At 64.9% G+C, this 24,300-nt stretch overlaps 6 protein-coding genes across 9 annotated transcripts; 1 reads left to right on the forward strand and 5 right to left on the reverse strand.

The window, feature by feature from the left end:
• Positions 1 to 285: 285 nt before the first annotated feature.
• On the reverse strand, positions 286 to 1,446 carry CDK2AP2 (cyclin dependent kinase 2 associated protein 2). Of its 2 annotated transcripts, none has more exons than XM_064660041.1 (4): positions 1,066 to 1,446; positions 842 to 942; positions 617 to 749; positions 286 to 493 (listed from the first exon to the last, which is right to left on the reverse strand). In XM_064660041.1, exons 1-4 carry the CDS (start codon positions 1,169 to 1,171, stop codon positions 426 to 428), a joined length of 408 nt encoding a protein of 135 aa, XP_064516111.1. In that variant the 5' UTR covers positions 1,172 to 1,446; the 3' UTR covers positions 286 to 425. The 2 variants fall into 2 exon arrangements, with proteins under 2 accessions (XP_064516111.1, XP_064516112.1); XM_064660042.1 differs by having other exon boundaries at positions 1,081 to 1,443.
• Positions 1,447 to 2,091: 645 nt separating this feature from the next.
• Positions 2,092 to 5,088, reverse strand: CABP2 (calcium binding protein 2). Of its 2 annotated transcripts, none has more exons than XM_064660032.1 (7): positions 4,273 to 5,088; positions 3,669 to 3,830; positions 3,520 to 3,550; positions 3,303 to 3,437; positions 3,112 to 3,221; positions 2,875 to 3,022; positions 2,092 to 2,792 (listed from the first exon to the last, which is right to left on the reverse strand). In XM_064660032.1, exons 1-7 carry the CDS (start codon positions 5,086 to 5,088, stop codon positions 2,767 to 2,769), a joined length of 1,428 nt encoding a protein of 475 aa, XP_064516102.1. In that variant the 3' UTR covers positions 2,092 to 2,766. The 2 variants fall into 2 exon arrangements, with proteins under 2 accessions (XP_064516102.1, XP_064516101.1); XM_064660031.1 differs by lacking the exon at positions 4,273 to 5,088 and adding an exon at positions 3,931 to 4,128.
• On the forward strand, positions 5,036 to 7,551 carry NDUFV1 (NADH:ubiquinone oxidoreductase core subunit V1). Its single transcript, XM_064660007.1, has 10 exons — positions 5,036 to 5,177; positions 5,251 to 5,333; positions 5,409 to 5,579; positions 5,661 to 5,844; positions 5,928 to 6,117; positions 6,439 to 6,651; positions 6,725 to 6,891; positions 6,973 to 7,054; positions 7,126 to 7,271; positions 7,348 to 7,551. The coding sequence occupies exons 1-10, from the start codon at positions 5,124 to 5,126 to the stop codon at positions 7,429 to 7,431; spliced, it is 1,374 nt and encodes a 457-aa protein (XP_064516077.1). The 5' UTR covers positions 5,036 to 5,123; the 3' UTR covers positions 7,432 to 7,551.
• A 300-nt stretch (positions 7,552 to 7,851) lies between these two features.
• On the reverse strand, positions 7,852 to 9,482 carry NUDT8 (nudix hydrolase 8). Its single transcript, XM_064660030.1, has 4 exons — positions 9,062 to 9,482; positions 8,863 to 8,995; positions 8,259 to 8,336; positions 7,852 to 8,172 (listed from the first exon to the last, which is right to left on the reverse strand). The coding sequence occupies exons 1-4, from the start codon at positions 9,283 to 9,285 to the stop codon at positions 7,942 to 7,944; spliced, it is 666 nt and encodes a 221-aa protein (XP_064516100.1). The 5' UTR covers positions 9,286 to 9,482; the 3' UTR covers positions 7,852 to 7,941.
• Positions 9,483 to 10,125: 643 nt separating this feature from the next.
• MTCH2 (mitochondrial carrier 2) lies at positions 10,126 to 13,051 on the reverse strand. Its single transcript, XM_064660019.1, has 13 exons — positions 12,893 to 13,051; positions 12,732 to 12,816; positions 12,535 to 12,641; positions 12,411 to 12,437; positions 12,082 to 12,135; positions 11,946 to 12,003; positions 11,794 to 11,845; positions 11,654 to 11,713; positions 11,295 to 11,388; positions 11,129 to 11,176; positions 10,785 to 10,852; positions 10,460 to 10,535; positions 10,126 to 10,329 (listed from the first exon to the last, which is right to left on the reverse strand). The coding sequence occupies exons 1-13, from the start codon at positions 12,977 to 12,979 to the stop codon at positions 10,243 to 10,245; spliced, it is 903 nt and encodes a 300-aa protein (XP_064516089.1). The 5' UTR covers positions 12,980 to 13,051; the 3' UTR covers positions 10,126 to 10,242.
• Positions 13,052 to 14,112: 1,061 nt separating this feature from the next.
• FNBP4 (formin binding protein 4) lies at positions 14,113 to 24,175 on the reverse strand. 2 transcript variants are annotated; one of them, XM_064659963.1, is made up of 16 exons: positions 24,025 to 24,175; positions 23,778 to 23,858; positions 23,094 to 23,230; positions 22,734 to 22,938; positions 22,493 to 22,643; positions 22,295 to 22,412; positions 21,803 to 22,144; positions 21,502 to 21,712; positions 19,493 to 19,611; positions 17,323 to 17,427; positions 16,907 to 17,040; positions 15,769 to 15,947; positions 15,263 to 15,576; positions 14,638 to 15,156; positions 14,392 to 14,549; positions 14,113 to 14,298 (listed from the first exon to the last, which is right to left on the reverse strand). In XM_064659963.1, the coding sequence occupies exons 1-16, from the start codon at positions 24,146 to 24,148 to the stop codon at positions 14,208 to 14,210; spliced, it is 2,988 nt and encodes a 995-aa protein (XP_064516033.1). In that variant the 5' UTR covers positions 24,149 to 24,175; the 3' UTR covers positions 14,113 to 14,207. The 2 variants fall into 2 exon arrangements, with proteins under 2 accessions (XP_064516033.1, XP_064516032.1); XM_064659962.1 differs by having other exon boundaries at positions 22,295 to 22,415.
• Between the last annotated feature and the right edge of the window lie 125 nt (positions 24,176 to 24,300).

The following is a 24,300-nucleotide window of genomic DNA, read 5'->3' on the forward strand; positions in this document are numbered from 1 at the left end:
CGTGACGTCAGACAGCGGGAGGCGGCGAGAGCCGTTCACGGGCGCTCCGCGTGCACCGGCACAGCCGCCCCCCCCACACACCGCGCGCGGAAAAAACAGGAGGTTTTATTAAAAAAAGCCACTTTTTAAGTTATAAAACAGAGGTTTGAGCATTCCCGCGCCTTTGAGCTCCGGGATACCCACCTGGCGCGGCCCCAAACCCTCCCCCGATGACCCGCCCCCTCCCCACCTCCACCCCGTGTCCCCACCGCGACCCCCCCCGAAGGGGGACACACCGAGTCCAAGTCCCAACATTGTCCTTTATTTATAAAAACAGGCATTTATAAAGAGCGGAGAGCGCGGGGAGGGGGGGGGCGCGGGCAGCACGGCGGCCCCCCCCCCCGCCGCCACCGGGGGTCCCGGGGGGTCCCGGGCGGCAGCTGCCGTTACGTGCGGGCGTTTCGCTCTGTCTCTGCCAGGCACTCCCTGACCAGCGCCCGGGCGTGGATGATCCCTGCGGGGAGAAGCACAGGGACACCCCACATCACCCTCCGGTCCCCCCGCAGCGGGGCTGGGGAAGCCCCGCGGGGGCGCAGCCCCGGGGGCCGCCCGGTCCCTCCGCCGCCGCCGCCCGTACCCCGCTTCAGCCGCTCCATGGCGCTCTTGCTGCCGGCGTAGGTGGGCCGGATCTCCTTGCCCATCTCCTCGATGACCGAGAGCAGGTCGGTGTAGGTGCTCTGCGAGCCCTGCGCCCCGGGGGGCTTCATGGCCTGCGGGAACGGGGGCACACGGAGGCACGGTGGCGCTGGGGGCCGCCCCCGCCGCCGCCCCCGGCCCCGCCGCCCTCGGCCCCGCGCCTCACCTGCACGTAACCCATGGACGGCGGCCCGAAGTCATTGAAGAGCGGCCGGAAAGGGGCGGCGGCGCCGGGCACGGAGCCGGAGGGCGACGGGACACTCGTGGCTGCAGGAGACGGAGGGTCACGGCCGCAGCCCCCTGCCCCGGCACCCCCCGCCCCGCGCCTCCGCCCCGCCCTTCCCCGGTGCCCCCCGGCGGCACCGGTCGCCCCCAACCCCCCGCGGTTACCGGGGGGTCTCTCACCGGCGGACGGCGCCCCGGGCCCCGGCGGGGCGGGGCTGGCGCTGGCGGCTCCGGGGGTGGCGGGGGCGGGAGCGATGGGCTTGTAGGACATCCCCGACGGCCGCCCGCCGCTCCCGGGTGCCTGGAGCCCCCCGGCGGGGGTCGGCGTGCGGCCCCCGCGCTCGCCCCGCCGGTGGTAGCGCCGCTGTCCGCCTCTCTTCAGCTCAGCTCGGCCCCGCTCGGCCCGGCGGGACGCCGGGGACCGGAGCGGAGCGCGGCGGCCCCGGTTCCCGGTGGCGCTGCGCTGGCCCGGCCCGACCCGGGGCTCTCCCGGGGTTCTTCCCCCGCCGCCACCGCCGCCGCTCGCGGTGATGACGCACGCGCGTCGCCCGTCACGCGCCCTGACGTCGCCGCGCCCGCCGCTCGCGCGCGCGCCCGCGCGCCCGCCCGTCACCGTGGAGACACCCGGGCGTCGGCCCCGCCTCCTCCCGGTCACGTGACCCGCGGCACCGCCCCTGGGGGGGGAACCGGGAGCGGACCCTGGGAGTGAACCCCGGGAGTGAACCCCAGCCCTGATCCCAGGGGGAACCTCAGCCCTGATCCCCGGAATGAACCCCAGCCCTGATCCCAGGGGGAACCCTGGCCCTGATCCCGGGAATGAACCTCATCCCTGATCCCGGGAATGAACCCCACCCCTGATCCCAGGGGGAACCTCATCCCTGATCCCGGGAATGAACCCCAGCCCTGATCCCAGGGGGAACCTCAGCCCTGATCCCGGGAGTGAACCCTGGGGGGGAACCCTGGCCCGGACCCTGGGAGTGAAGCCCGTCGCACATCCCAGGGTGTTCCTGTGACCGGTCCCACCGGCCTCCCGCCGTGCAGGGACCCCATGCAGCACCCCCAGCCCCAGGCCAGCACAGGTCCCTGGGGTCTCCTGTGAGACACAGGTCCTGGGTGTTGGGGGACACCTGTGGATGGTGCGGTCACCAATCAATCCTACAGAAACTCGACATAAAACACAACCCAGAAGTGTGCAGAGAGAGGTTTTTTTCATTTCCAAAGGGCAGAATTGACCCCAAAACTGCAGCCAGGGTGAGGAAGGGCACCCGTGTCAGCCCTGCCTGCAGCACACCGAGCCCCCTCCGCCTGGGAACACCTGATTCCCAGTTTCTCTCCTCGAGGGGGTCCCGGCGGGGCACTGAGGCCCCCAGGAGCATCCCCTGCACTGGGGACGTTAGGCAGGTTAGGGAGAGGTCTGAGTTCAAACCGTGTGATGGGGTGGGTTGTGCCATGGGGTCAACATTAAACACAACATGGGGGGAGCCTAAGGGGCTCAGCATGGGATACGGGGTGGGAACAGAGGGTGCAGAGACAAGCAGCAGGAGGGGGTACAGCTGAAGGAGAGGAGACTGTGATGGTCTGACTTTTGGGGTGAGGTCGGGGGGGAGGGGGATGATGGAGGGAGAGAGCAGAGATGAGAGCGAGAGTGGCCGAAGCTCGGCCGAGTCTGTGCTGAAAAGGGTCCCGGCCTGGGCCCCGGCGCCTCCTGCCGCAGTCGCAGCTCGGCATCAGAGTAGCCCCGGCACTCGGCCTCGCCCCAGGTTGGGGCGGCACCGCCCCGGCCCCTGCAGCCGGGGGTCCCTGCACAGCCCCCTCCTCGTCGTAAGGCACGGGGGGGCCCGGGTCCCACGTTGGCACACACTGCCCTCAGCGCGACATCATCCGCACAAACTCTGCCGGCGGGAAAGCACACAGACGGCGGGAACATCACAGACAACCCCGGGACACCCCCCCGGGCCCCTGGCCGCGCACTACCTTCAAAGTCCACCAGGCCGTCGCCGTTGAGATCCACGTCCTTGAGGATCTCGTCCACCTCGCGGTAGTTGAGCTGCTGCCCCAGCAGCTTGCGCATGGCCTCCCGCAGCTCCGCCATGCTGATCTGCCCGTCCCCGTTGGTGTCGAACTGCGGCACAGGGCACGGTGCCACCGCTGCCCTCGGCCGGCATGCCGGCTGCTTGCCGGGCCGCCCCCCCACCCCTCGCCTCACCGCACCTCACGGAAGGCGTCGCGCAGCTCCTTGATCCCTATCATATCCGCCGTCTCTGCCAGCATCTTGGGGCCCATCAGCTCCACGAAATCGTCGAAATCTACTTTGCCCCCGGCTGTGGTGGGAGGAGGGGTGTCAGGAGGGTGCTGGGGAGGGGGCAGGGATTGTTGGGGACACCCCGTGCCCCCCCACATACTGATCTGCTGTGACAGCTCGATGAGCTCCATCTCTGTGGGCATGTAGCCCATGGTCCGCATGCACTCGCCCAGGTCCTTGTAGCTGATGTAGCCGTCGTGGTCCTTGTCGAACTCCTGGAACGCGTGCTTCAGCTCTGGGGACACCACAGCGTCACCGCCGGCCCCCCCACACCACCACCCACCCCCCCGGGAGAGACCCACTCCCCGGCACCTTACCTTCAATCTCCTCGGGCCGCAGCTCCCGGTCCTGGGGGAGAGAAAGTGGGAAGAGCCGAAGGAGGGGTTCTACTCCCAGGGATCCCACAGAGATCCTGCCCTCACCCCCCCGGGGGCACGGGCGGCACGGGGAGGAGACAGGCACGTACCCGCTGGGTGATGGCGATGCTCTGCCGCAGGAAGATGCAGGCCGGCCCCACCAGCCCCTGCAGCACCGAGTATCCCTGCAGAGTGGGGGTCTGTGCCGAGTCCAGCGGATCCTCCGGGTCCCCCCCGCCAGAGCCCGGGACGCCAGAGCGCGGCTTCCCGTCCTGCGGGCACAGCGGGCGTCAGCGGCGCGGGGGGGCCGCGCTGGGACCCCCCCCCCTCCTCCTCCTGCTGCCCCTACGGGCCGGCCCGGCCCGGCCGTACCTTGGGGAGCCGCCGCTCAGGGGTCTTGGTGCAGTTGCCCATGGCTGGGGGCTGCCCCCGCGCCGCAGGACATGCCTGGCCCGGGGGGGCCGGCTGGCGCAGACCGCGGGGCTGCCACCGGGGATTTGAGGTTTTTATGGAATATCTGGGGATATGCAGGGCAGGCGAAGGGGGGGGGCGCCGCGCCCGCGCGCATAATCCTCCGGATTATTCCCCGCTCGGCCGCCCAGCTCCAGATGTGGGGAGCCGCCCAGCTGTTCCCCGGTCCCGCAGCCTCCCCGCGGGGGCACGCGGGGTCCCCAGCGCCCGCCGTGCCCCGGCCCTGTCCCCGCCGCCGGTTACCTGCCCGAGAGCGGGGGGCGGCCGGGGCCCCAGCTCCTCGGCGGCCTGCCGCCGCTCCGAGGGGGACGCAGCGCTACGGCTCCAGCGCCCCCGGCTCCCCGAGGGGCCGGGACCCCCGAGCCGCGGGGCCGGGCGGGGGCGGCGGGCGCCCCTCCTGCAGAGCCCGTGGGGCCGGGGGCCGCTCCGGCAGCCGGGGGACACGGGGCTGCCGGTGCCGCGCGGCTGCGACCCGCGGAAGAGAAAGAACATCCCGCCTGCTCCCCGCTCCTTCTCCCCACCACCGGAACCTCGCAGGGGGGAAACCAGATCCCTCCGAACAGGCGCTCGCCCCTCGCAGGGACGAGGCCAGCGCTGTCCTCGGGCCCCGCCGTGTCGCCCAGGAGACCGGGTGGAGCGCGGCGACCCCCCGGGGCGCGGGGCGGGGGGAGCGGGGCGGCCCTGGGGGCTCCGGGGGGGTCCCGTGTGGGGCTCTGGTTTCAGCGCCCGAAACCCGACCCGGCACCGGGCGCGGGGCACGTGGCGCCGGGCGCCGGCCTGGCCACGCCCCGCGCCGCGGAGGCCACGCCCCCCCCGCCGTGACCGCTCCGCAATGTCACCCGACGTGCTGTCCTGGAGGACACGCCCCCCGCTTCGTGACCACGCCTCCTGACTGTGACCACGCCTCCGGCCCTCTAACCACGCCCCCGCGCCGGTGCCGATCGCTGACGTCACTGTCGCGCCGTCGGCGCTGCCCGTGACGTCGCGCGGGGGCGCCTGAAGGTGACGGTGGTCGGTCCCGGTGCCGATCCCGACCCCGATCTCGGTGCCGGTCCCCATCCCGGGACCGGTCCCGATCCCGGTGCCGCCCCACCATGGCCGCCCGGCAGCTGCTGGCGCTCCGGCGCCTGCCCGCCGCCTCCTTCTCGGTGAGCGGGGAGCTCCAGGACCGTCCGGGCCGGGTCCCGGTGCTCCCGGTGCTGAGCTTGCGTGTCCCCGCAGACGGCGCCCAAGAAGACGCAGTTCGGGTCGCTGCGGGATGAGGACCGGATCTTCACCAACCTCTACGGGCGGCACGACTGGAGGTGAGTGAGCCCCGGGGGGCGGCGGGCGCGGCCCCGGCGCCCCGCGCCCGGTGTCAGCGTGCGCGGTGCCCGCAGGCTGCAGGGCGCCCTGCGCCGCGGCGACTGGTACAAGACGAAGGAGATCCTGCTCAAGGGCGTGGACTGGATCCTCGGCGAGATCAAGACCTCGGGGCTGCGGGGCCGCGGCGGCGCCGGGTTCCCCACCGGCCTCAAGTGGAGCTTCATGAACAAGCCCCCGGACGGCAGGTGAGAGCGGGGCCGGGGGCGGCGCCGGGCCCTCGGGGAGCCCCCTGCTGGCGCCGGTCCCGGAGCTTTCCCCGCCTCCAGACCCAAGTACCTGGTGGTGAACGCGGACGAGGGCGAGCCGGGCACTTGCAAGGACCGGGAGATCATGCGGCACGACCCGCACAAGCTGCTGGAGGGCTGCCTGGTGGCGGGGCGGGCCATGGGCGCCCGGGCCGCCTACATCTACATCCGGGGGGAGTTCTACAACGAGGCCTCCAACCTGCAGGTGCGGGGAGCGCCCCAAAAACACCCCGCCAGCGCCCCAGAGCCAGTGCGGGGGGTCACGGCTCACCCATGCCCCCCTTGCAGGTGGCCATCCAGGAGGCGTACGAGGCCGGGCTGCTGGGAGCCGACGCCTGCGGATCTGGATACGCCTTCGACGTGTTCGTGGTGCGCGGGGCCGGCGCCTACATCTGCGGGGAGGAGACGGCGCTCATCGAGTCCATCGAGGGCAAGCAGGGCAAGCCCCGCCTCAAGCCGCCCTTCCCTGCGGACGTGGGTACGGCCCCGCAGCTCCATCCCAAATTCCCGGCTGCTACCCCAAACCAGGTGTCCCCAGGGGTACCGACACAGCCACCACCACGTCCATTGAGAGCTCCCAGTGTTTCATAGAATCACAGCCTGGTCTGGGTGAGAAGGGACCTTAAGGATCATCCCATTCCCACTCCCTGCCACGGGCAAGGACACCTCCCACTAGACCAGGTTGCTCCAGACTGGCTTGAACACTTCCAGGGATGGGGCAGCGACAATTTCCCTGGGAAATCCATCCCAGGGCCTTCCCCACCCTCCCAGGGAAGAACTTTCTCCTTCCGTTCCCCAGGTGTTTTCGGCTGCCCCACCACAGTGGCCAACGTGGAGACGGTGTCGGTGGCACCCACGATCTGCCGGCGCGGCGGCGCCTGGTTCGCCAGCTTCGGCCGGGAGCGGAACTCGGGCACCAAGCTCTTCAACATCTCAGGGCATGTGAACACTCCCTGCACCGTGGAGGAGGAGATGTCGGTGCCACTGAAGGAGCTCATCGAGAAACATGCTGGTGGGTGCCGGGGCTGGGCCGTGCCGTGCTGGGGCGGGCCTGGAGTGGCTGCTCCTCACCCGTCTCTTTGCAGGGGGGGTCCGTGGTGGCTGGGACAACCTGCTGGCTGTGATCCCGGGGGGCTCCTCCACGCCACTGCTGCCCAAGTCGGTGTGCGAGACGGTGCTGATGGACTTCGATTCCCTGGTGCAGGCGCAGAGCGGGCTGGGCACAGCCGCCGTCATCGTCATGGATAAATCCGTAAGGGACCGGCCCCCTGCCCGGCGCCCACAGCCCCTCACCCTCCCCTCCCTCGCCTCACCCTCCTCTCCCACCCCCCAGACTGACATCGTCAAGGCCATCGCCCGCCTCATCGAGTTCTACAAGCACGAGAGCTGTGGGCAGTGCACCCCGTGCAGGGAAGGTGAGGCCAGGGGAAGGCTGCGGGGCGAGGGGTTGCACAGCACGGAGCCCTGACCCCTCCCCACCCCGCAGGCGTGGACTGGATGAACAAGGTGATGGCGCGGTTCGTGCGGGGCGACGCGCAGGCGGCCGAGATCGACGCGCTCTGGGAGATCAGCAAACAGATCGAGGGGCACACCATCTGCGCCCTGGGCGACGGCGCCGCCTGGCCCGTGCAGGTGGGGGCCCGGGGGAGTCCTGGGGGAGGCCACCAACCTCTCTCCGCCCCGGTAACCGGCTCCTTTGCTCCTGCAGGGCCTCATCCGGCACTTCCGCCCCGAGCTGGAGGAGAGGATGCGGCGCTTCGGGGAGGCCAAAGCCCGAGCGGCATCAGTGTAAGGATGCAGGACCACCCGTTCCTTTTCCTGCCTGGAAGGGGGTTCAGGGGGTTCTGGGGTTCTGGCAGCACTTTGGGAGGGTTCTGTGGAGGGGCCTCAATAAACGCTGCTGCACTCATGGGCTCTGTGGTGGACATTAAATGGTGGGAAGGGACTGATGGGGGTGGCTTTGGGTCCTGCCTCCTTGGAGCAGGGGATCCCCGGGGATCATGGGGTCTGGGTACCCCAGAGGGGAGATCCTGGCTTTCCGTGAGGCTCCACAGCCCCTGTCTGGGACTGGGCAGAGGCAGTGGCTGTGGGGGGATCACATGGACACAGCTCTTTGTCCACGCTCCCTGCCACAGTGTCCCCAGGACACCTCCTGCTGTACCAGTGCCAGGGGACAGCTGTCCTGGCCACGCTCCATGACTTGGAGCCCGGGGCAGTTCCAAACATGGCTTTTACTGAATCACAGTGTGCAACATCACCAGTGGCTTCGGTGCCCCAGAGCCACCCCCTGTCCCCTCCTCCCTCAGGCCACAGGTTTCCGGGGTGGCACGTGGGTCTTCTTGCGGTAGCGGCCGGGCAGCAGCAGCTCCAGGGTGAGCTCGGTGATGATGGCCGTGAGCCCCCACACCCTGTGGGGGCCGTTCAGGAACACGGGCAGGGTGTACCCGTAGCCGGTGGCCGTGCGGAAGTGGGTGTAGCCCTGGTTCTCCTCCCGCAGCAGGTGAGCCAGGGGCAGGGTGAACACCTCCTCCACCTGCTGGCACAGGTGAGGGGGTCACCATGGTGACACACCCAGTGACACCACTAAAGGGCTGCAGGCCCCAGGGAGGGGTCACCCACCTCGTCGGGGTTGGGGGTCAGTGTCAAGGCCTCCAGCGGCCCCAGGTTGGCCACGACGGGCACTATGGTCATTCCTTGCTGGAAGGTGTGTCAGTGAGGGATGGGGTGACAACCCCCTCTCCAAAGTGCCACCCGTGTGCCTTGACCCCCCTGCACCCAACCCAGGCCCCCACCATGTATGTGTCACCCAAAACCCCCCCTTCACCTGCAGCCACTGCCCTGTGTCCCTGTCACCCTAAATCCCCAGAACTCCTGTCACTTGTGTCCCTGCTGACTTGTCCCTATCACCTGTAAGCCCTGTCACTTGCATCCCTGTCACACCAAACCCATTACCCATGTCCCTGCTGCCTTGTCCCTGTCATCCTGAACCCATCAGCCGTGTCCCTGCTGCTTTGCCCCTGTCACTTGGAAGCCCTCCTCTGTTTCCCTGCTGCCGTGTTCCCATCACCCGTGTCCCTGTCACCCATAACCCTTGTCCCCGTCACCTCGAACCCATCACCCATCATCGAACCTGTCACCCGTGACCCCGTCACCGATTTCCTGCCCCTTGCCCTTTTGTCCTTTTCTCCCCCCGCGCCCTTGTCGCGCCCCCGGTGCCCGGTACCCGGTCGGGCAGGGTCCGCAGCTGTCCCCACACGCTGGCTGCTGCCACCGCCACCCCCAGCTCCTCCCGCGTCTCCCGCAGCGCCGTGGCCACCGCGTCCGCGTCCGCCGGGTCCCGCCGCCCGCCGGGGAAGCTGCGGGAGGGATCGGGGTGGGGTCAGGGCCGGCCCGGCCCCGGCGCCCGCTCCCCCCGCCGGTACCTGACGTCGCCGCTGTGGGGGCCGCCGAGGCGGCGGGAGCGGAGCGTGAAGAGCAGCGCGGGGCGGCCGCGCACCGAGCACAGCGGCACCAGCACCGCGGCCGCGGCCGCCGCGCCCCCCGCGCCCCCCGCCGCCAGCCGCGCCCGGCACCGCCGCTCGCTGCCGCCGCTCAGCACATCCCCGGCGTCCGCGGCACCGGCACCGGCACCGCCCGGGCCCGCCATGGCGCCGGCACGGGGATTGGGAAGGGAGGGACCGGCTCCGCCTCCCCCGACCGAGCCCGCCCCCGGCCGCCCCGGGACGGGGAACGGCCCCGCGGGTGCGCGACGGCCCCGCCCGGTGTGCGACAACCTCCTCCGGGTGTGACGCGGCCCCCGCCAGGTACGAAACTCGTCCGCGGGCTTTACGATGCCCCTGCCAGGCGTGCGATCCTCTTGCTGGGTGTGGGACGGCCGCTGCCTTTGCAAGGTCCCTGCCGGGTGTGCAAGTCCTGCTCCGGCCGTGCAACAGCCCCCTCCAGGTGTGCAACAACCCCGGCCAGGCGTGCGACTCCCCTCCCAGCTTTACACGCACCCCTGGGTGTGCAGACCTCACACCAGGGTGTGCAACCCTCACCTCACCCCCCTTCGTGGGCTTTGCAGTGACCCCTCCAGGTGTCCAGCAACCCCTTCCCGGTGAACACTTCTAAACCTTTCCAACCCTGCCAGGTGTTGTAAGTTTCCTTTTCACAGCCCCCACGTGCCACCACACCCTCGCTGTCCCTCTGTGCCTGGGAGTGTCAGGACTCTGCCCTGGATGTCCTACCTGGAGAACACCTGGAGTGAGCGAGGGGAAACCGAGGACCCCTGTGACACCTGCACAGCCCATCTCAGCACAGGTGGTTATTTGTAAGGGGGTGACAATTCCAGGTGCTGTCACCTCACGGGGGAATTTCCCCTGTGTAAAGAGCCTCAGCAGTGTCTGAGGCTGGGAAAAAGGCTCCTGGATAAATCAGGGAATGCTGGAGACCTGTCAGCCCCGCTTCCTGGGAAACCCCTGTGAAAAAAAGACTCTCACACATGCCCTTTCAGCTCTCAGCAGGAAATGATTTTTAAAAAACTGTATAGAAATCATCACTCTCCATGATTCTTTGCTTCCGGAGCCCCAGCATCAGCTCCACAATCCCGCTCCCGCCTCTGGAATCAGCGGAACCTCCGCTCGTCCCACACGTATCGCTTCCCCACCGGCACCTTGCGGAAGAACAGGCTGTTCCCTCGGCTCATGTTGCCCTGGAAAGGGAAAACGACCACGGATCAGCCACATGAGACCTGGTGTGGCCCCCCCAAACCCCGCGGGGCTCCCACCCAGCTCCTCGCCACATTCCAGTGTATCCCAGTGCATCCCGGCTCCAGCACTTACCTCCCTGTGCAGCTGGCTCCAGCAATCCAGCCAGGAGGAGTAGGTGGGTGCGTAGGGAAGGAGACCCCCAGCCAGCCTGGGGAAGGGAGGGGAGACCCGCCGGGAATTACTCTCAAAGGGAATCATTCCCACCCGGGGAGGTGGGATCCGTCCCCTCCACAGCTCCACACCAGGTTGAACCCAAAAAGCTTTGCCGCCCCAGTCAAAGAGGGATCAACCCTGTGGAGAGCTGGAAACACCTTTTCCATCTGGGAACTTCAGAAAGGTGGTTCCAGGAGCTGATCCAGGCACAGGGACATGGATGTTCCCAGGAATGTGGACTCACCCACAGTTGTTCACGGCCATCAGGTTGGACACCAGGACAAAGGGGTAGGTCAGCATGCTGGCGAAGAACTGCAAGGAAAAGCAGGGATAACAGGATGTTCCCTCTTCCCTCAGCGTGGGGAGAACCAGCCCCTAAAGATCCCCTGGGAATTGTGCCCCAGGGAGGGAGCCCACTGCTGCCACCTCCATGGGGTGACACATGTCCTCCATGGAGCATCCCCTGGCCTGTGAGCTGATCCAGCTGATCCCAGCCTGGCTCCATGCCCACCGTGGCAGCCGCAGGATTTTGGGAGCACACCATTCCCTACGGAAAGGATCCAATTCCCACCCGTGTGCTGTACTCACCCCAGTGACTGCCTGCGAGTAGCTCTTCATCTCAGCCATGGTGGAGACCTGTGGAAGGAGGAGAGAGAGGCACCTGAATTCTCCCACAAGAGGGCTGTGGCCCCCTGGACCATCCCTGGAGGTTCCTCCCGCCAGCCCCTGTCCCCCCGGATCCCGGAATCCGTACCCCATTCTCCAGCGCATACGTGTTGATGAGGTAGGCCAGCATGTTGCAGAGCCACAGGGACAGGATGTCCCCGAGGAGCCGCGGGATGAGGCCGCTAGAAGGGAAGGAACAGCGGGAATGTTAGCTGAGGGTTCAGGTGTGGCTCTGCAGAGAGCTGGGAACAGCTCCTTTGGGATGGTGGGGTGGGGCTGTTCCCAGAGCAGGCAGGTGACGGGGACACAGCCACCCCCGCAGGCAGGGATGCTTGGATGGATGATCCATAGGGGACACAGGAGCTGCTGGAGGTACCAGAATGCTCCCAAGAAGGGCCACCACACCTTCGCACCAGTGCCATGCCCACCTCCCTCCCCGGCACTCACGCAAAGAATCCCAGGATTCCCTCTTCCCGGTAGATCGTGGTGAAGGCGCTTAGTGTCCCACTGGGAAGGGGAGGAAGAGGATGGATGAGCTGGGGGAATCCTGGGATCCCCAGCCCCCCCCAGAGCCCTCCAGGCCATACCTGTACTTGGTCTCGCGGCCGATGAACTGCACCATGCAGCGCAGGGTGATCACTGCGGGCACACGGGGACATTGGGGACACAGCGGGGACATCGGGGGGACAGGGGGCACCTGGCCCTCCCTCCCCGGCCCCCGGGGTCAGGAGGCACCTACCGTGGAAGGGGTGGGTGATGAGGGTGGCAGCGGAGCGGGCGACCATCTCCCGGGAGGTCTGGGGACAAACGGGGCGTCACCGGGAGGGGCCGGGGCCAGGACACCCCAGAGCCACCCCCCTGCTCCTGCTCCTCACCTCTTTCAGTACCTGCTCCAGCGACGACACCGGCTCCTTCTTGCTGGCTCCAGGCTGGGAGGGAGGAAAGGTCAGGGGGGAACCACCCGCGGTCCATCCAGACACGTGAGGGGGTTGGCAGATCCCGGCCCTCCCTCCGGAGCATTCCGGGAGCAGGGCAGAGTCTGCCCGAGACCAAGGTGAGTGGGAAGGGGGGAGGGAAATCATAGAGGGAGAAAAGGGAGGGATGGAGGGAAGGGACAGAGAAATGGAGAGGGGAAGAAAGGAGAAGGCAGGGATGGAGAAAGGAGAGAAGATAGATTCCCCGAGGGAAGCCCCTCTGCACCCACCTCAGCCTGCTCGGCCTCCTGGTAGTGCTGTGGAGCAAAGGGCAGGGTCAGCACCGCCGGGGGGTCCCGGTGTCCCCGTCCCCGGCGGCAGAGCCCCCCCGGCTGCCCCTGCCCCTGCCGGTACCTGCAGCACTTTGCTGTGCACCACGGTGCCGATGGCGCTGGAGCACAGCCGCGGGGCCAGGCCTTTGAAGAGTCCCGCTCTTCCGTCCACCTTCACGATGTGCTTGGCTGGGGACACCGGGGACCGTCAGCCCCGGGGGGACCCCACGGCTGCACCGGGGCGGCCCCACCGGGGCGGCCCCACCGGGGCGGACTCACCGTAAGAGAAGAGGCCGGGCAGCTGGTACACCTGGCGGCCGAAGATGTTCCTCCCCAGGGTGGGCGGCAGCGGCTCGTAGCCCACCTGCGGCGGGGACAGGCGGCTGCATCCTACCGCGGCCGGTACCGAGCCCCGCACTCCCCGCCCACTCAGCCCTTACCTGCACCAGCACCTTCACGTACATGAGCGGCTGCGAGAGCACGGTGAGCCCCGAGCCCAGCAGCACCTGCGAGGCCGCATCCGCCATGGTGCCGCCCCGGCGTCACGGCACAGAAGGACACGGCCGCCGCCACCGCCGCCGCCGCTTCCGCTTCCGCCTCCCCCGGTACTTCCGGTGCCGCCGTGACGCGAATCCGGCCGCCAGGGGGCGCAGCGGGGACGCAGCGGAGTTGCCATGGGAACGGCCGGGTCGCCAGGGCGGCATTGCCATGGCAACGGGGCCCGCGGGGACACCACGGTGACAGGGCTGAGGGGACACCAGGGTGGCCCGGGGCCAGGTGCCTGCAGCCTCTGGGGGACAAGGGGCCCCCGCGGGGACGCTGCAATTAGAACGGGCGTCAGCAGGCCGGGGCACGAGGGGGCAGGCGGGTCCCAGCAGGGGCTCTGCTCTGGCACCAGGAAGGGCTCCGGTGTGGTTGGGGTGGGAACATGCGCCCAAGGCAAGGCAGGGACAGGGAGGGCCACCCCCCCAGACGCGGTGGTGGGTGCTGTGTGAGGCTGCAGGGTCTCAGTCACAGCTCGGCTCATGCCCAGGACTCCACTGCCGGCCATAGCCAGCACTGCCTGTGGTGCAGACACGTAGATGCTGCCCAGAGGGGTGACACGGGGGTCTCTTCCCTGCCCATCTTCTGGCCTTGAGGGGAGCAGCACTGCAGCCAGAGGGCTTGGGGCAAGAGGGGACACCCACCGCAGCCAGGGCTCACCTCGGCAGCAGCCATGGAAGTGTGGATGTGCACAAAGCTGCTGAATGGCTCCAGGACTGGCCCCCCACCAAAGCCCCCTCGTGCCCCCACCCTCCCTCCCCTCCCCAGAGGCATCCCGCAGGCCCCAAGGGTGCGAGAGCTCCAGGAGCTGGGACACAGCCACACTCTGCCCCCAGCCTGGAGTGTTCCGGGGGTGGTGGTGACCCAAGGGCAGGACCCAGCACTTGGCCTTGTTGACCCTCACACCATTGGCTTCAGCCCATGGATCCAGCCGGTCCAGACCCCTCTGCAGAGCTTCCTGCCCTCCAGCAGGTCCACATCCTACCCAAGTTCGTGTCATTTGTGAATTCACTGAGGGTGCCCCTGATCCCCTCATCCTGAATATCCTGGATTACAAGGCTCTCATTCTGCCCCCCATGCCAGTCTACCACCCGCCCCCAGCACGATCAAACAGCTGGCCCTTCCCAAACTTCCACAATTTATTGGACAATGGTCCAGGGAACTGTACATCTGTAAAAAAAAAAAAGAGCTTGGTGTGTGGCACTACGTGCCTCAAGTGCTCGAGGCAGTTTTCCTCCGCTTCAGCCGCGCGCGCCAGTCCTCGGGCAGCGCCTCGAAGTTGGCATTCCTCTCTGCCATGCCACTGTGGGACAGAGCGGGGTGTCAGCACTGCAGGGCCCTGCTGCAGATCCCCCCCCTTCACAGGGCACGAAGTGCTGGCCCCCAGGGTCCATACCTCATCAGCTGCTGCTGCTTCCACTCCTCAATGCGCCGCTGGGCTGTGGTCTCCCGGTCCTCCTCGCTGGAGCTGGAGTTCTCCTCCTCATCCAGCTCTCGCTGGATGCTCTGCCACTTCTTCACCAGCGACGGCATCTTCGTCTTGCCCTTCTTGCCCTGTGCCACAAGCACGGCCGCGGTGAGCGCGGCTGGAGAGGGAGGAGAGGGGGAATGGCGCCGGCAAGGGCCCACCCGACCCACCTACCTTGTCCTTGCGCCCCTTCCTCGGCTTCTCCTTGTCTGGCGGTGGTGGGGCCTTGGGGGTGGGCGGCGGGGGTGTCTGTGGGGGCGGCGGGGGTGGTGGCTGCTCGGCAGTGGGCAGGGCCCCCCGTGCCGGGGTGGGCTGCGCGGTGGCCGCGGTGCCCAGGCTGACGGGCGCGGCGCACTCCGAGTATCCCATCACGGAAGGCGCGGCTGGAGCCGTCACACCCAGGTAGCCGGACTGCAGCCCCAGCGCCGTGGGCTGGGGGCCAGCGTGGCCCGGGGCCATGCGGAGGTTGGGGCGGCCCTGGATGTCGCTCTGGAGGCGCTGGCGGGGCCGCAGGGAGGCCAAGGGCACAGCTGATGGCTGGTACTTGCTGGTGGCCATCAGGGGCTGGCTGTAGATGACAGGGCAGCTGCCGATGGTGGCCGTGCGCTGCATCAGCCCAGGGCTCATCTCCACGGCTTTCCTCTTCTGTGGCTTGGTCGACATCAGTGGGGCTGGGCTTGGATCGACAGCGCCCTGGAAGAAGGCACTGAGGTAAATGCTGAGCCAGGAACACCATTACACACCCCCTTACCAGATTCCCACTCTCTGGAATTAGCAGAGCCCTGGCTTGGCAGCTCACCTGGCTGCTGCTGGCAGCAGGGCGCACCAGAGACTTCAAGGGAGCATCCTCCTCTGTTCCTGGGGCAGGGGGCTCCTCGCCCCCCTCATCTTCCATCTCCACTTCCTGGATCTCCCCATCTTCTCCAGGTGGTGGGGGTGGTGGCGGGGGCGGTGGTGGCGAGTCTGGGGGAGGTGGAGGCGGCGGAGGCATTTCCAGAGGCAAGGGAGGTTGGAGGACCGGGACAGAGGACTGAAGCAGAGTCCAAAATGGAGTGAGCGGCATGAGAGACGTAGCAGGAACTTGGCCTGAGAAGGATTCTTTACAAAGGGAGCCTAAAGAACACATCGACATGGGTTTGAACATTTGGCCTCTGGGCCGCGCCACCTGCTCCTGCCCACACTCTCACTTGGGACACCGGGACAGCTGGGACAGTGAAGGCACCGCCATTGGCGACTGCTCTGCCCCAACACCCCCCTTTGGGGCCAGGACCCCCCAACAACTCCCCAGTCCCGCTATGGCCGTACCTGCGGGGCGCTCGGCGGGCTCCTCGGCGCGCTCTCCTTTGTCTTTGGGGGGGGGCTTAGGAGGACCGTCGGGTTTTCTGTCGGCGCTTCGCTGTCCCTCCTCTTCGTCCTCCCCGTCGGGGAACTCCCATTGCGACTCTCCCGAGCGTTCGTTAACATAGAAATAGCGTCTATGCTCCCTAGATCACAAGAAAGAGAAGGAGGCTTCAGCTTCCCTTCTCCGCCCCCGACACTCCAGGCGGGCCTGCCCACGACAGCGGTGCGCTCTCGCAGGGGAGACCCTCGTGCAGCGGGGCTGCCGCTCTCCCAAACGCGACAAACAACTTTGAGGACAGAGGCAGGAGAGGCCCGAGCCGACTCGCTCAAAGCTATTTGCCATGGCTGGCTGCGGGACGTCGCCCTGAGCCCCCCGCCCCAAGGGAGGGGAGGGCCGGGAACGCCGGCGACGTCTCGCTAAGCATCGGGACTTTCAGCACGGCCTCGGCCGAAAGTCGCCCTCCGAGAAGAGGCACCGGGGAACAGCCCAATGGAGGGAAGCGGCTGCCCCCCTACCCCGTGGTGCGCGGAGGTTTTTTATGATACTCTTGGTGTCAAACACACAGTGAATGCTAGAGAGAGGGAGCGGATCTGGGAGCTGAAAAACAAAAGAGCAAAGATTTCAAACAAAGGAAAATTAATCAAGAAAGCCAAATAGACAAAGAAATGTTTGGGTCTGACCTGCTGGCAGAAGACAGAAATCTTGTTCTTCATTCCGTCGGTGAGTTGAAGTTTGTCCTTTGGCAGAGCTGTTGGTCAGAAGAGTTGATCCAGAGATCCTGAAAAGTTCACAGAGCTCTCGCATGCGCGACCCCCCAGGCCCGCCCTCCACAGCGCTTGACACTCGCGAGAGGGACAACCAGCTCTGTCCGTCAGGGAATCGGCTCCGTCGCAAAGCACTGGGCACTCCGTTTGGATCTTTCCGTTTGGTGGCCGGCCCAAACTCTGCGAGTGCCGGGACGTTTCTCTGCCTGCCCAGCACTAACAGAAGCCGCTCTCAGTTCTGCCAGAGGGACGGCGCCAGCGTCGTCGGGTGGTTGATGGTCACAAATCATGTCTGAGATGTCAGAGATGAAAGGTGAGAAAGGAGGAGAGCGCGTACCTGTCCCAGTGGCAGGACCAGCCTTTAGGGGTGGCGTTTATTTCGTATTGTTTAAGCTGTTCGGCTGCGTCTTGGAGTTTGCGTTTGAGGTAGTTTCCATTGAGAGCACCTTCTCGCCAGTCTGCAATGCGGGTCTAGAGGGCAAGAACCGGGGGAAGCCGGTGAGGTGGGCTGGGAGCGGCCCCAGGGGGGACGGGACTCGAGGATCGGGAGGCTCCCTTCCGACACGGGACACCGGGGGCCAGGAGGGGGACACCCCGCCTGGGCATGAAGCCATGCTCTCCCCCCGCCGAGGAAGGGAGGGCCCTGCGCGGCGAGGAGCCACGAGGTTCACGCAGCACCGGCGCTCGGACGGCGGATTGGATCCAATCCGCTCCGGAACACGAGGCCGGAGCGGGGGGCGAAGGCTCGGTTACCTCTGTCTGCAACAGCAACATGTGGAAGTTGGAGATAGATTGTCTGTTGATGCCCAGGAACTCCAATTTACTAGTCAGAGTATTTGCCAGCTCTCCGATCTGAAACTGCCAGGAGAAAGGGCAGAGTCAAGAGCCGCCCTCCGGGAGTGGCACCGGGCGGCTGCGGCCCCACGGCTCCCAGGAAACGCCGCTCGGGAACACCGGCAGCCCCTCAGCCCGGCGGGACTGGGACGTGCCACCCTGGCCCTGTGTGCCTGTCACCCCCCCCGTCCTGCACCCCAGGGACAGGGCAGTGTGGGGAGGTCGGGTGACACCTCCTCCACAGACCGTGCCCGACTCCGTGCAGAAGGACAGCAGGGGCTCGGGTTGCTCTGGTACTCTGGAGTTACAGCAGAGCCATCGCCACGGCAGAAAGTGTAAAATCTAATTGTTTCCCAAATAAACGGGCCGAGATGACATTCCAGGCTCTATAAATCATTACTTTCCAGAAGAACTAGCTGGAAAGCGCCAGAAAGGGACAACAGCAGCTATGTCAAAACTCAGGTCAGCCCACGGTGACCACAGCTACTCAACCCCAGCATCCTATGGGAGTGAAACCTCCCATCTGGGGACACGGGGATCCCTGAGTCCATCTCCCTGACTGGGGGCACTGCATGGAAGCAGCCACGAGCCAGAAAGGAATGAGAAGCAGGAACAGGGATGCCTGCAAGGGGCATTGCCACTGCTTTAAGGAGGGCTCTAAAAATGTCTGGTTTTAGCTTCATTCCTCAGAAAAGGCTTAGGAATGTCCACAATGTCAGCAAGGCAGCATCTGTCCCCAGAGAGGGGCCAGGCCAGACAGACAAGCCCTAGAGAAGCCTGAGGCTGGGATATGAATTCCCATGTTAACATGGCTCCGGAGAAGCCAGGGAAGATCTCAGAGCAGAGAGTGACTTGAAAGCAGCGGCCCCGGCGCAGCTCCTGTAACCAGAGAGGTTATCCCGACCCGATGAGCAAACGGTACCGGTTACCCGGGGAGCCGGCATTCCTCCGACAGCTCTAAGGGAATCCTGCATGGAAAAGCAGCACGGGGTCTGTCACCGCGCCCGCCGGGACCGGGAGGACAGGGGACAGCACAGGGGACCAGCGAGCCCCGCATTGTCACAGGCTTTTGTTATTTTAATTTAAATAAAACAATTAAAAAAATCAGGTCTTGCGCAGATGCTGCACTGAGGGAGACTCAGTTTTGCGCTGGGAATATCACACTGCTAAACCTTTGAAGAGTTTTTTTATGGGAGAAACGTGGAATTTTTCACAAGGAGAGCACCAAAGCCCTTCCCTTTCGCACCAGTAAAATGATTAAGGGGTGTGAAATGAGGTCAGGGATGGGCAACTCTCGCTGCAGGTTCCACCCAGGCTCCACCACGAGCTGATGATTCCCCATCTGCCACAGTGAGGTGACAACATTTCCCAACGTCACTCCGGAGCCAAATTTTATGCTGCAGGAGATCTCAGGGTAATGAACGACAAGGGAATCATCCAAAGGACAATCAGGAAAGTTCTCCCCAACTGCTCTGCCATGCTCTCCCAGAGCCCAGAGCTCTGCTATGGATCAGGGAATCGATGTGCTGCAGCCAAAGGAGCAAACCAAGGCTCGGGAAAGAAAATATCAGCAGGATGCTGCAGAAATCCCCAGGGCCTCCCTGGTTTGCCTCTACAAGTAATGCCGGGCGAAGGGCAGAGCGGTACCGTCAGCCTCCAGAAACGGAGAGAGTACGGACGAGGAGTCTTCAGCCTGGAAACGGGACGACTGACCGGGCCAGAGACTGGAATATCGTTATTGGTGAAAACAAAGTCAAGATCAAAGTGGTTGTTCTCTGTCACGACAACACCCAGGGCTCAGTCTTTGCCCCCCCCCGCACCCTCCTTTTATCCAAGCTTTTGCTGCTGGATCCTGCTGGAGACAGGATTTTGTCCCAGTGCTGCACAGCCCTTCCTTCACAAGCTGTTCCCGTGGCCACGCCAGGATGTGAGCTTTAAGAGCTCCACCTGGGCCAAAGCCAGAGCCCAAAGCTCTGGTGTTCCCAGGGAGGAGGCGGCTGGGGCAGCCAGCGTGTCCCTTGTCCCTGCTGAATGCCGAGGACCCATCACATCCCTCACCTCACCGACACGCACCTCTGCTTATCCGTACCTTTAGGTCCTGCTCCTCCTCTTCCATTTTTGGGGCCCCTTGGGATTTTGCTTTTTCCTGGGGCTCCTCAGATTCTGCTTCTTTGTCTGAGCTCTGATCAGCTGCTTCCACGCTCGGGGCTGCAGGAGAAGGAAGGACAGGTCAGTCTTTGTCCCACCACCACCCCAGCAGTGCCGGCACCTGGCTGGACACCCTGCCTGGAGCCAAAGCCAATGTGGGAAAGGGCAGGGAAAGAGCTGGGACCTCTATTTCACGAGAGCCAGTGACAAGAGCCTGAAATTAAAAAGGAGAGATGATCACTGCTCTGTGTTTTGGTGGTGGGGTCCTTCCAGAAGGATAACACAGGGAGGACTGGAGCTGCTACAGCACAAAGCAGGAAGGAAGAACGGCCTGGAATACAAGGCATCTCAAAATCTATCAGTTTAATAACCAGTCAATAAAAGCTACAGGGTATTAAATAAGTTAATTATCAAAGACTGAAGAGCTCCCCAAAAGTTGTCAAGACCAGAGGGTTTTGCCTCTGGATAACTAATTCACTGTCCAAGTGACAAATTCCAGGGAGAGAAGTTTGTGATAGAATCCCAAAGCCCCCAGGGAAAAGAAACCCCAATTCCCAGTGTGTGTGTCCTGGTGCTGCAAGGCAGGACAATTCCCTAAATCACCCTCCCGCAGGAAGGTGCTCAATTTAAACTGGTTGTGTTGGAGTGACAGTTTCCTGTTCCTCAAGTTAAGAAGGGGGAAATGGGTGCTGCTGGGAACAGTCAGCTTCAGGGATGCTTGGAAAGCCCTCTGGTAAAACCACTCCTTGGAGCCACTATGGAAAAATGACATCACTGACTTAGTGCCAGAGTTGTCACCCAGCTCACGCCGCTGCCTGAAGCAGAGGCACCTTAGGGAATGGGGCAGGCACCAACACAGCCTGCTCCAGGGACTTTTGTACCAGTTTTTCCTCGGAAAAGCAGTTTCATTCAGCTTTCTGTGCTGCAGGCAGTTGGCCTGAAGCCTCATGCTGGGAAGGGACTGGCACATCTGGAGAAAAGGAGGCCCGGGGGGGATCTTCTCCTTCCCCACATCTCCCTGACAGGAGGGGAGAGCCAGGTGGGGATCAGGCTCTGCTCCCAGGGAACAAGTGACGGGACAAGAGGAAATGGCCTCAGGCTGTGCCAGGGGAGCTTTAAGTTGGGTTTTAGGGAAAATTTCTCCATGGAAAGGGCTGTCCAGCCCTGGCACAGCTGCTCAGGGCAGCAATGGAATCCCCCTCCCCGGAGGCATTTAAAAGCCACATGGATGTGGCTCTTGGGGACATGGTCAGTGATGGCCTTGGTAGCCTTGAGGGAACAACTGGACTCCATGATCTCAGAGGGCTTTTCCAACCTGAATAATTCCATAATTCTCCAGTCTAGGAGTCCTGGGGCTGCTGGGCACAGGGTGTTCTTTTAAATGCTGCAGCTGGTGCATTTTGGGAATCACAGCACTGGAGGATTTGATAGGAACATGAGGAGTGGTTGTGGGCAACTGATATGTCCACACACACCTGGAATGGATCTGGGACTACCTTGCCACAAGGGCTGGAGTTACATTCCCCACACACGGAGTGTGGAGCCCAAGTGGCTCTGGGGAAACCTCAGCTGTCTGGAATTTGGCCACTGTTACCAGGCAGCTCAGAAACTGGACTTTGAAAGAGGAAGACAACAGTTCCCACCACGCCACAGGTTGGATTTGTGCTGTTGAGAGGAAGTCAAAGGATGTGACGCAGCTGTTATCCATGTCCCTCTCCCAAAAAACCACTGATCGTGGGCACTCTCCTGTTTATATGATTAACAAGGATAAAGGAGAGAATATGGCAGAGAACAGCTTGTCCTGGTGAGGCAGGGCTGTGACACTGGTGACAGCCACCCCTCGGCCTTGTCCCCACACGTACCTCACGGCCCTTCCCGGCTCTGCTCCACAGGTCTTCGGGGAAGGGAGACCCCCCCGCTCCTCCCTCCCAAGGGAGCCTTTCCAATTACCTGCTTCTCCCACTTCTGGGCTCTCCCTGCCCGTTTTGCTGGAGCCTCGGCTGGCAGACTCGGGGCTGGTGGCTCCCGCCAGCAGTTTCCATTTCCCTCTCTTGGAGGCCAGCCTGCGGGACGTGTCCTGCGAGGCCGACTGGCTCCTGTCGGACCGTGGGCTGGAGCCCGAGACGCTGCCATCGCCTTCCTCCAAGGCACGCAGCTCTGCCTGCCAGGACAGGACACCCCAGGTTATTCCCAGTAATGCCATGGCTGCTGCCTGTGCAGTCTCATTTCCGGGACAAACATCCCCCCCTACCTTCTTCCTTTCCAGCACCATCTCCAGCTCAAGCGTGTCCTGCTCCTCCTCTTCCTCCTCAGCGCTCTCCCCCGACTGCACCACACTGCACAGATCCTCCTGCCCTGTGTCTTCCAAGGGGTCCCTGCTGGGCTCTGGCTCTTCGGGGGCAGTCAGCGTCTCTTCCACTTTCGCCTCCTCTTCCGGAGGCGGCTCAACCTCCTCCTTGCAGATCACCTTCCTCCTCCAGCGCTCCTCTTCCTCCTTCACCACATCGGGCAGGAGCGGGGCCAGGAGGGCTGCGGCCACGCCCTTCCTCTCCTCCTCGCTGTTGGAGAGGGCCTGCACGCCCTCATTCACTTCCTGTGGGATGAGCTCTGCCTGAGCTTTCCGGCCCTGCGCTGCTGGGGCCCCTCCTGGGGCTGTGGATGGAGAGGAGCGACCCACCCACTTTCGAGGAAGCCCAAGGAAGTGCCTACAAGCCCTGGGGCAACCAGAACCCGCCTGACTGACCTTCTTCACCTCCCGCTTGCCGAGGCTGGTCCCGCGGCCGGTGCTGCCCGGGGTCCCCTTCTCCTGTGGGAACGGCTCCGTGGCTGCCACAAAGCTGCCGTTGGCACCTGCCACGGTGCTGCTGAGAGAGAGGAGAGAGAATGAATGGTGGGACTGGGACAACACCCCATGGAGCAACGTCCCAGGGGTCTCACCCACCTGTGCTGGTAGTGCTGCAGGCCCTGGATCTGCGTCGCCAGGTACTGCGGCAGCTCCCAGGTCACCTCGTTGCTCTGGGTGTTCCAGTAGTAGTAGCAGCCGGTGTTCTCGTCCCACACTTCCTGCCAGTCGCCCATCTCCAGCTCTCCCACTGCCGGGAGGGACAAGGACAGCCCGTCACGCCCTTCCCCTGGTGACACCTGCCTCTCCCCACTCCCTGTGGGGACGGAAGGGCTCTCACCTCCGGCCAGCGAGCACTGGGTGTCGTACTGCCACTCTGGGGCTGGCGCCGTGCCCGCGCCGTTGGCTGTGCCCGCAGACAGGCCCGTGCCCGAGTCCTTTGGCTCTGGGCGGGGGGGTGTGGGGGGGGGCACAGAGGAGGAAGAGGAGGAGGGGGTAGCAGTGGGCTCTGTGGGCTGTGGAGGGGCTGTGATGGCATCGATCTCCTGTAAAAACAACATCCCACCGTGAGCTTCCAACGCCAGGCCGAACCAAAGCACTTACTAGAAGGGGACAACATGCTGGATCATGGAACTCCCCTCCTCTTGCCACTCCTCCTGCCCTAAAAAGACCCCCTGGCCCTCCCTGGAGTGGCACTCACCGCCAGGAAGTTGGCCAGGGTGCTGTCGATGTCGGTGGAATTGCTGCCGTTGGCATCCATGGAACGGGCCGGCTTTTCCAGGTTCTCTCCCTCCTCATCGTCACTGTCGGCATAGGCTCCCAGCAGACACAGACCTCCTGGAGAAAGGAGGAGTGAATCCTCAGGGGGATCCTTCCTGCTGCCACAGGGTATTGGATCCGACCCCACACCCTCCGCTCCGGTGGTCCCACTGTCAGCCCAGGGGGAACAGCCCCCATGGAAGCAGCAGGGTTGGCTTCTGGGGACGGGCATCTCCTTCCCGTGAGCATTCTGGGGATAAACACCACCCTGCCGTCTTCTAAACAGCCACAGGGGTATACGCTGACTGCCAAAACTGTGAGGGACCAATCCCCGAACACAGAGGGGGTAGGAAATACCCCCCACGGCGAAAAAACTCGGCACGAGGAGGGAAAAATCAAATCCCCACGTCGGAAAAAAAAGATTCGGGGGTGGGGCGGTCAGAATCCCATAAAACCTGAAACTCTCCATTTTTTATCATTATACATCATTTTTATAATTATAAATCATTTTTATCAGTGGAGGCCGCTCCGCTCCCAAATCCAGGGGTTCTCTCCCCTGTTATTTTTGGGGGGGCGGTTAATGGGGAGGGCTAATCCCACGTTTCCCCCTACGGCGCTCCCTCACCTGTGGCTTTGACGGCGGCGGGCGCGGGAGGCGGCGGGTTGGGCGGGTTGCGTGGGGGCTCCGCCACCGCTTCGGGCTCATCTATGGGGAAAAAGCGTCAGTTTGGGGGGGCTCTGGGGACGGATGGGGGGGGGGAGCGCGGGAAGGGCGGCGCGGGGCCCCCCGGGCTCGCGCCCGCGCTAGGCCGCGCTAGGCCGCGCCGCGGCCAACAAAGCGCGCCCGCCTCCACCGCCCGCGCCCGCCTTACCCGGCTCGGAGCCCGAGTCCCCCCCGTCGCCTGCGGGCCCTGCGGCCTCGTCGCGGCGCGGGGCGGGCGGCGAGAGCTGCAGGATGGGCCGGCGGCCGGGTGCGGCCCGTGGTTTCTTCCCCATGGCGGCGGCGGCGCCTCGGGCTGCGGCCGCGCCGGTGACGTCAAAGGGAGGGGCGGTACGGCGGGGACACGCCCCCTGGGCGGGGACACGCCCCCTGGGCGGGGGCGGGGACAGCGGGGCGGGACCGGCGGTGTCCCGGCCTATAGGATGGG

The sequence above is a fragment of the Pseudopipra pipra genome, chromosome 6 (assembly GCF_036250125.1).
Source record: "Pseudopipra pipra isolate bDixPip1 chromosome 6, bDixPip1.hap1, whole genome shotgun sequence".
NCBI classification, from domain to species: domain Eukaryota; kingdom Metazoa; phylum Chordata; class Aves; order Passeriformes; family Pipridae; genus Pseudopipra; species Pseudopipra pipra.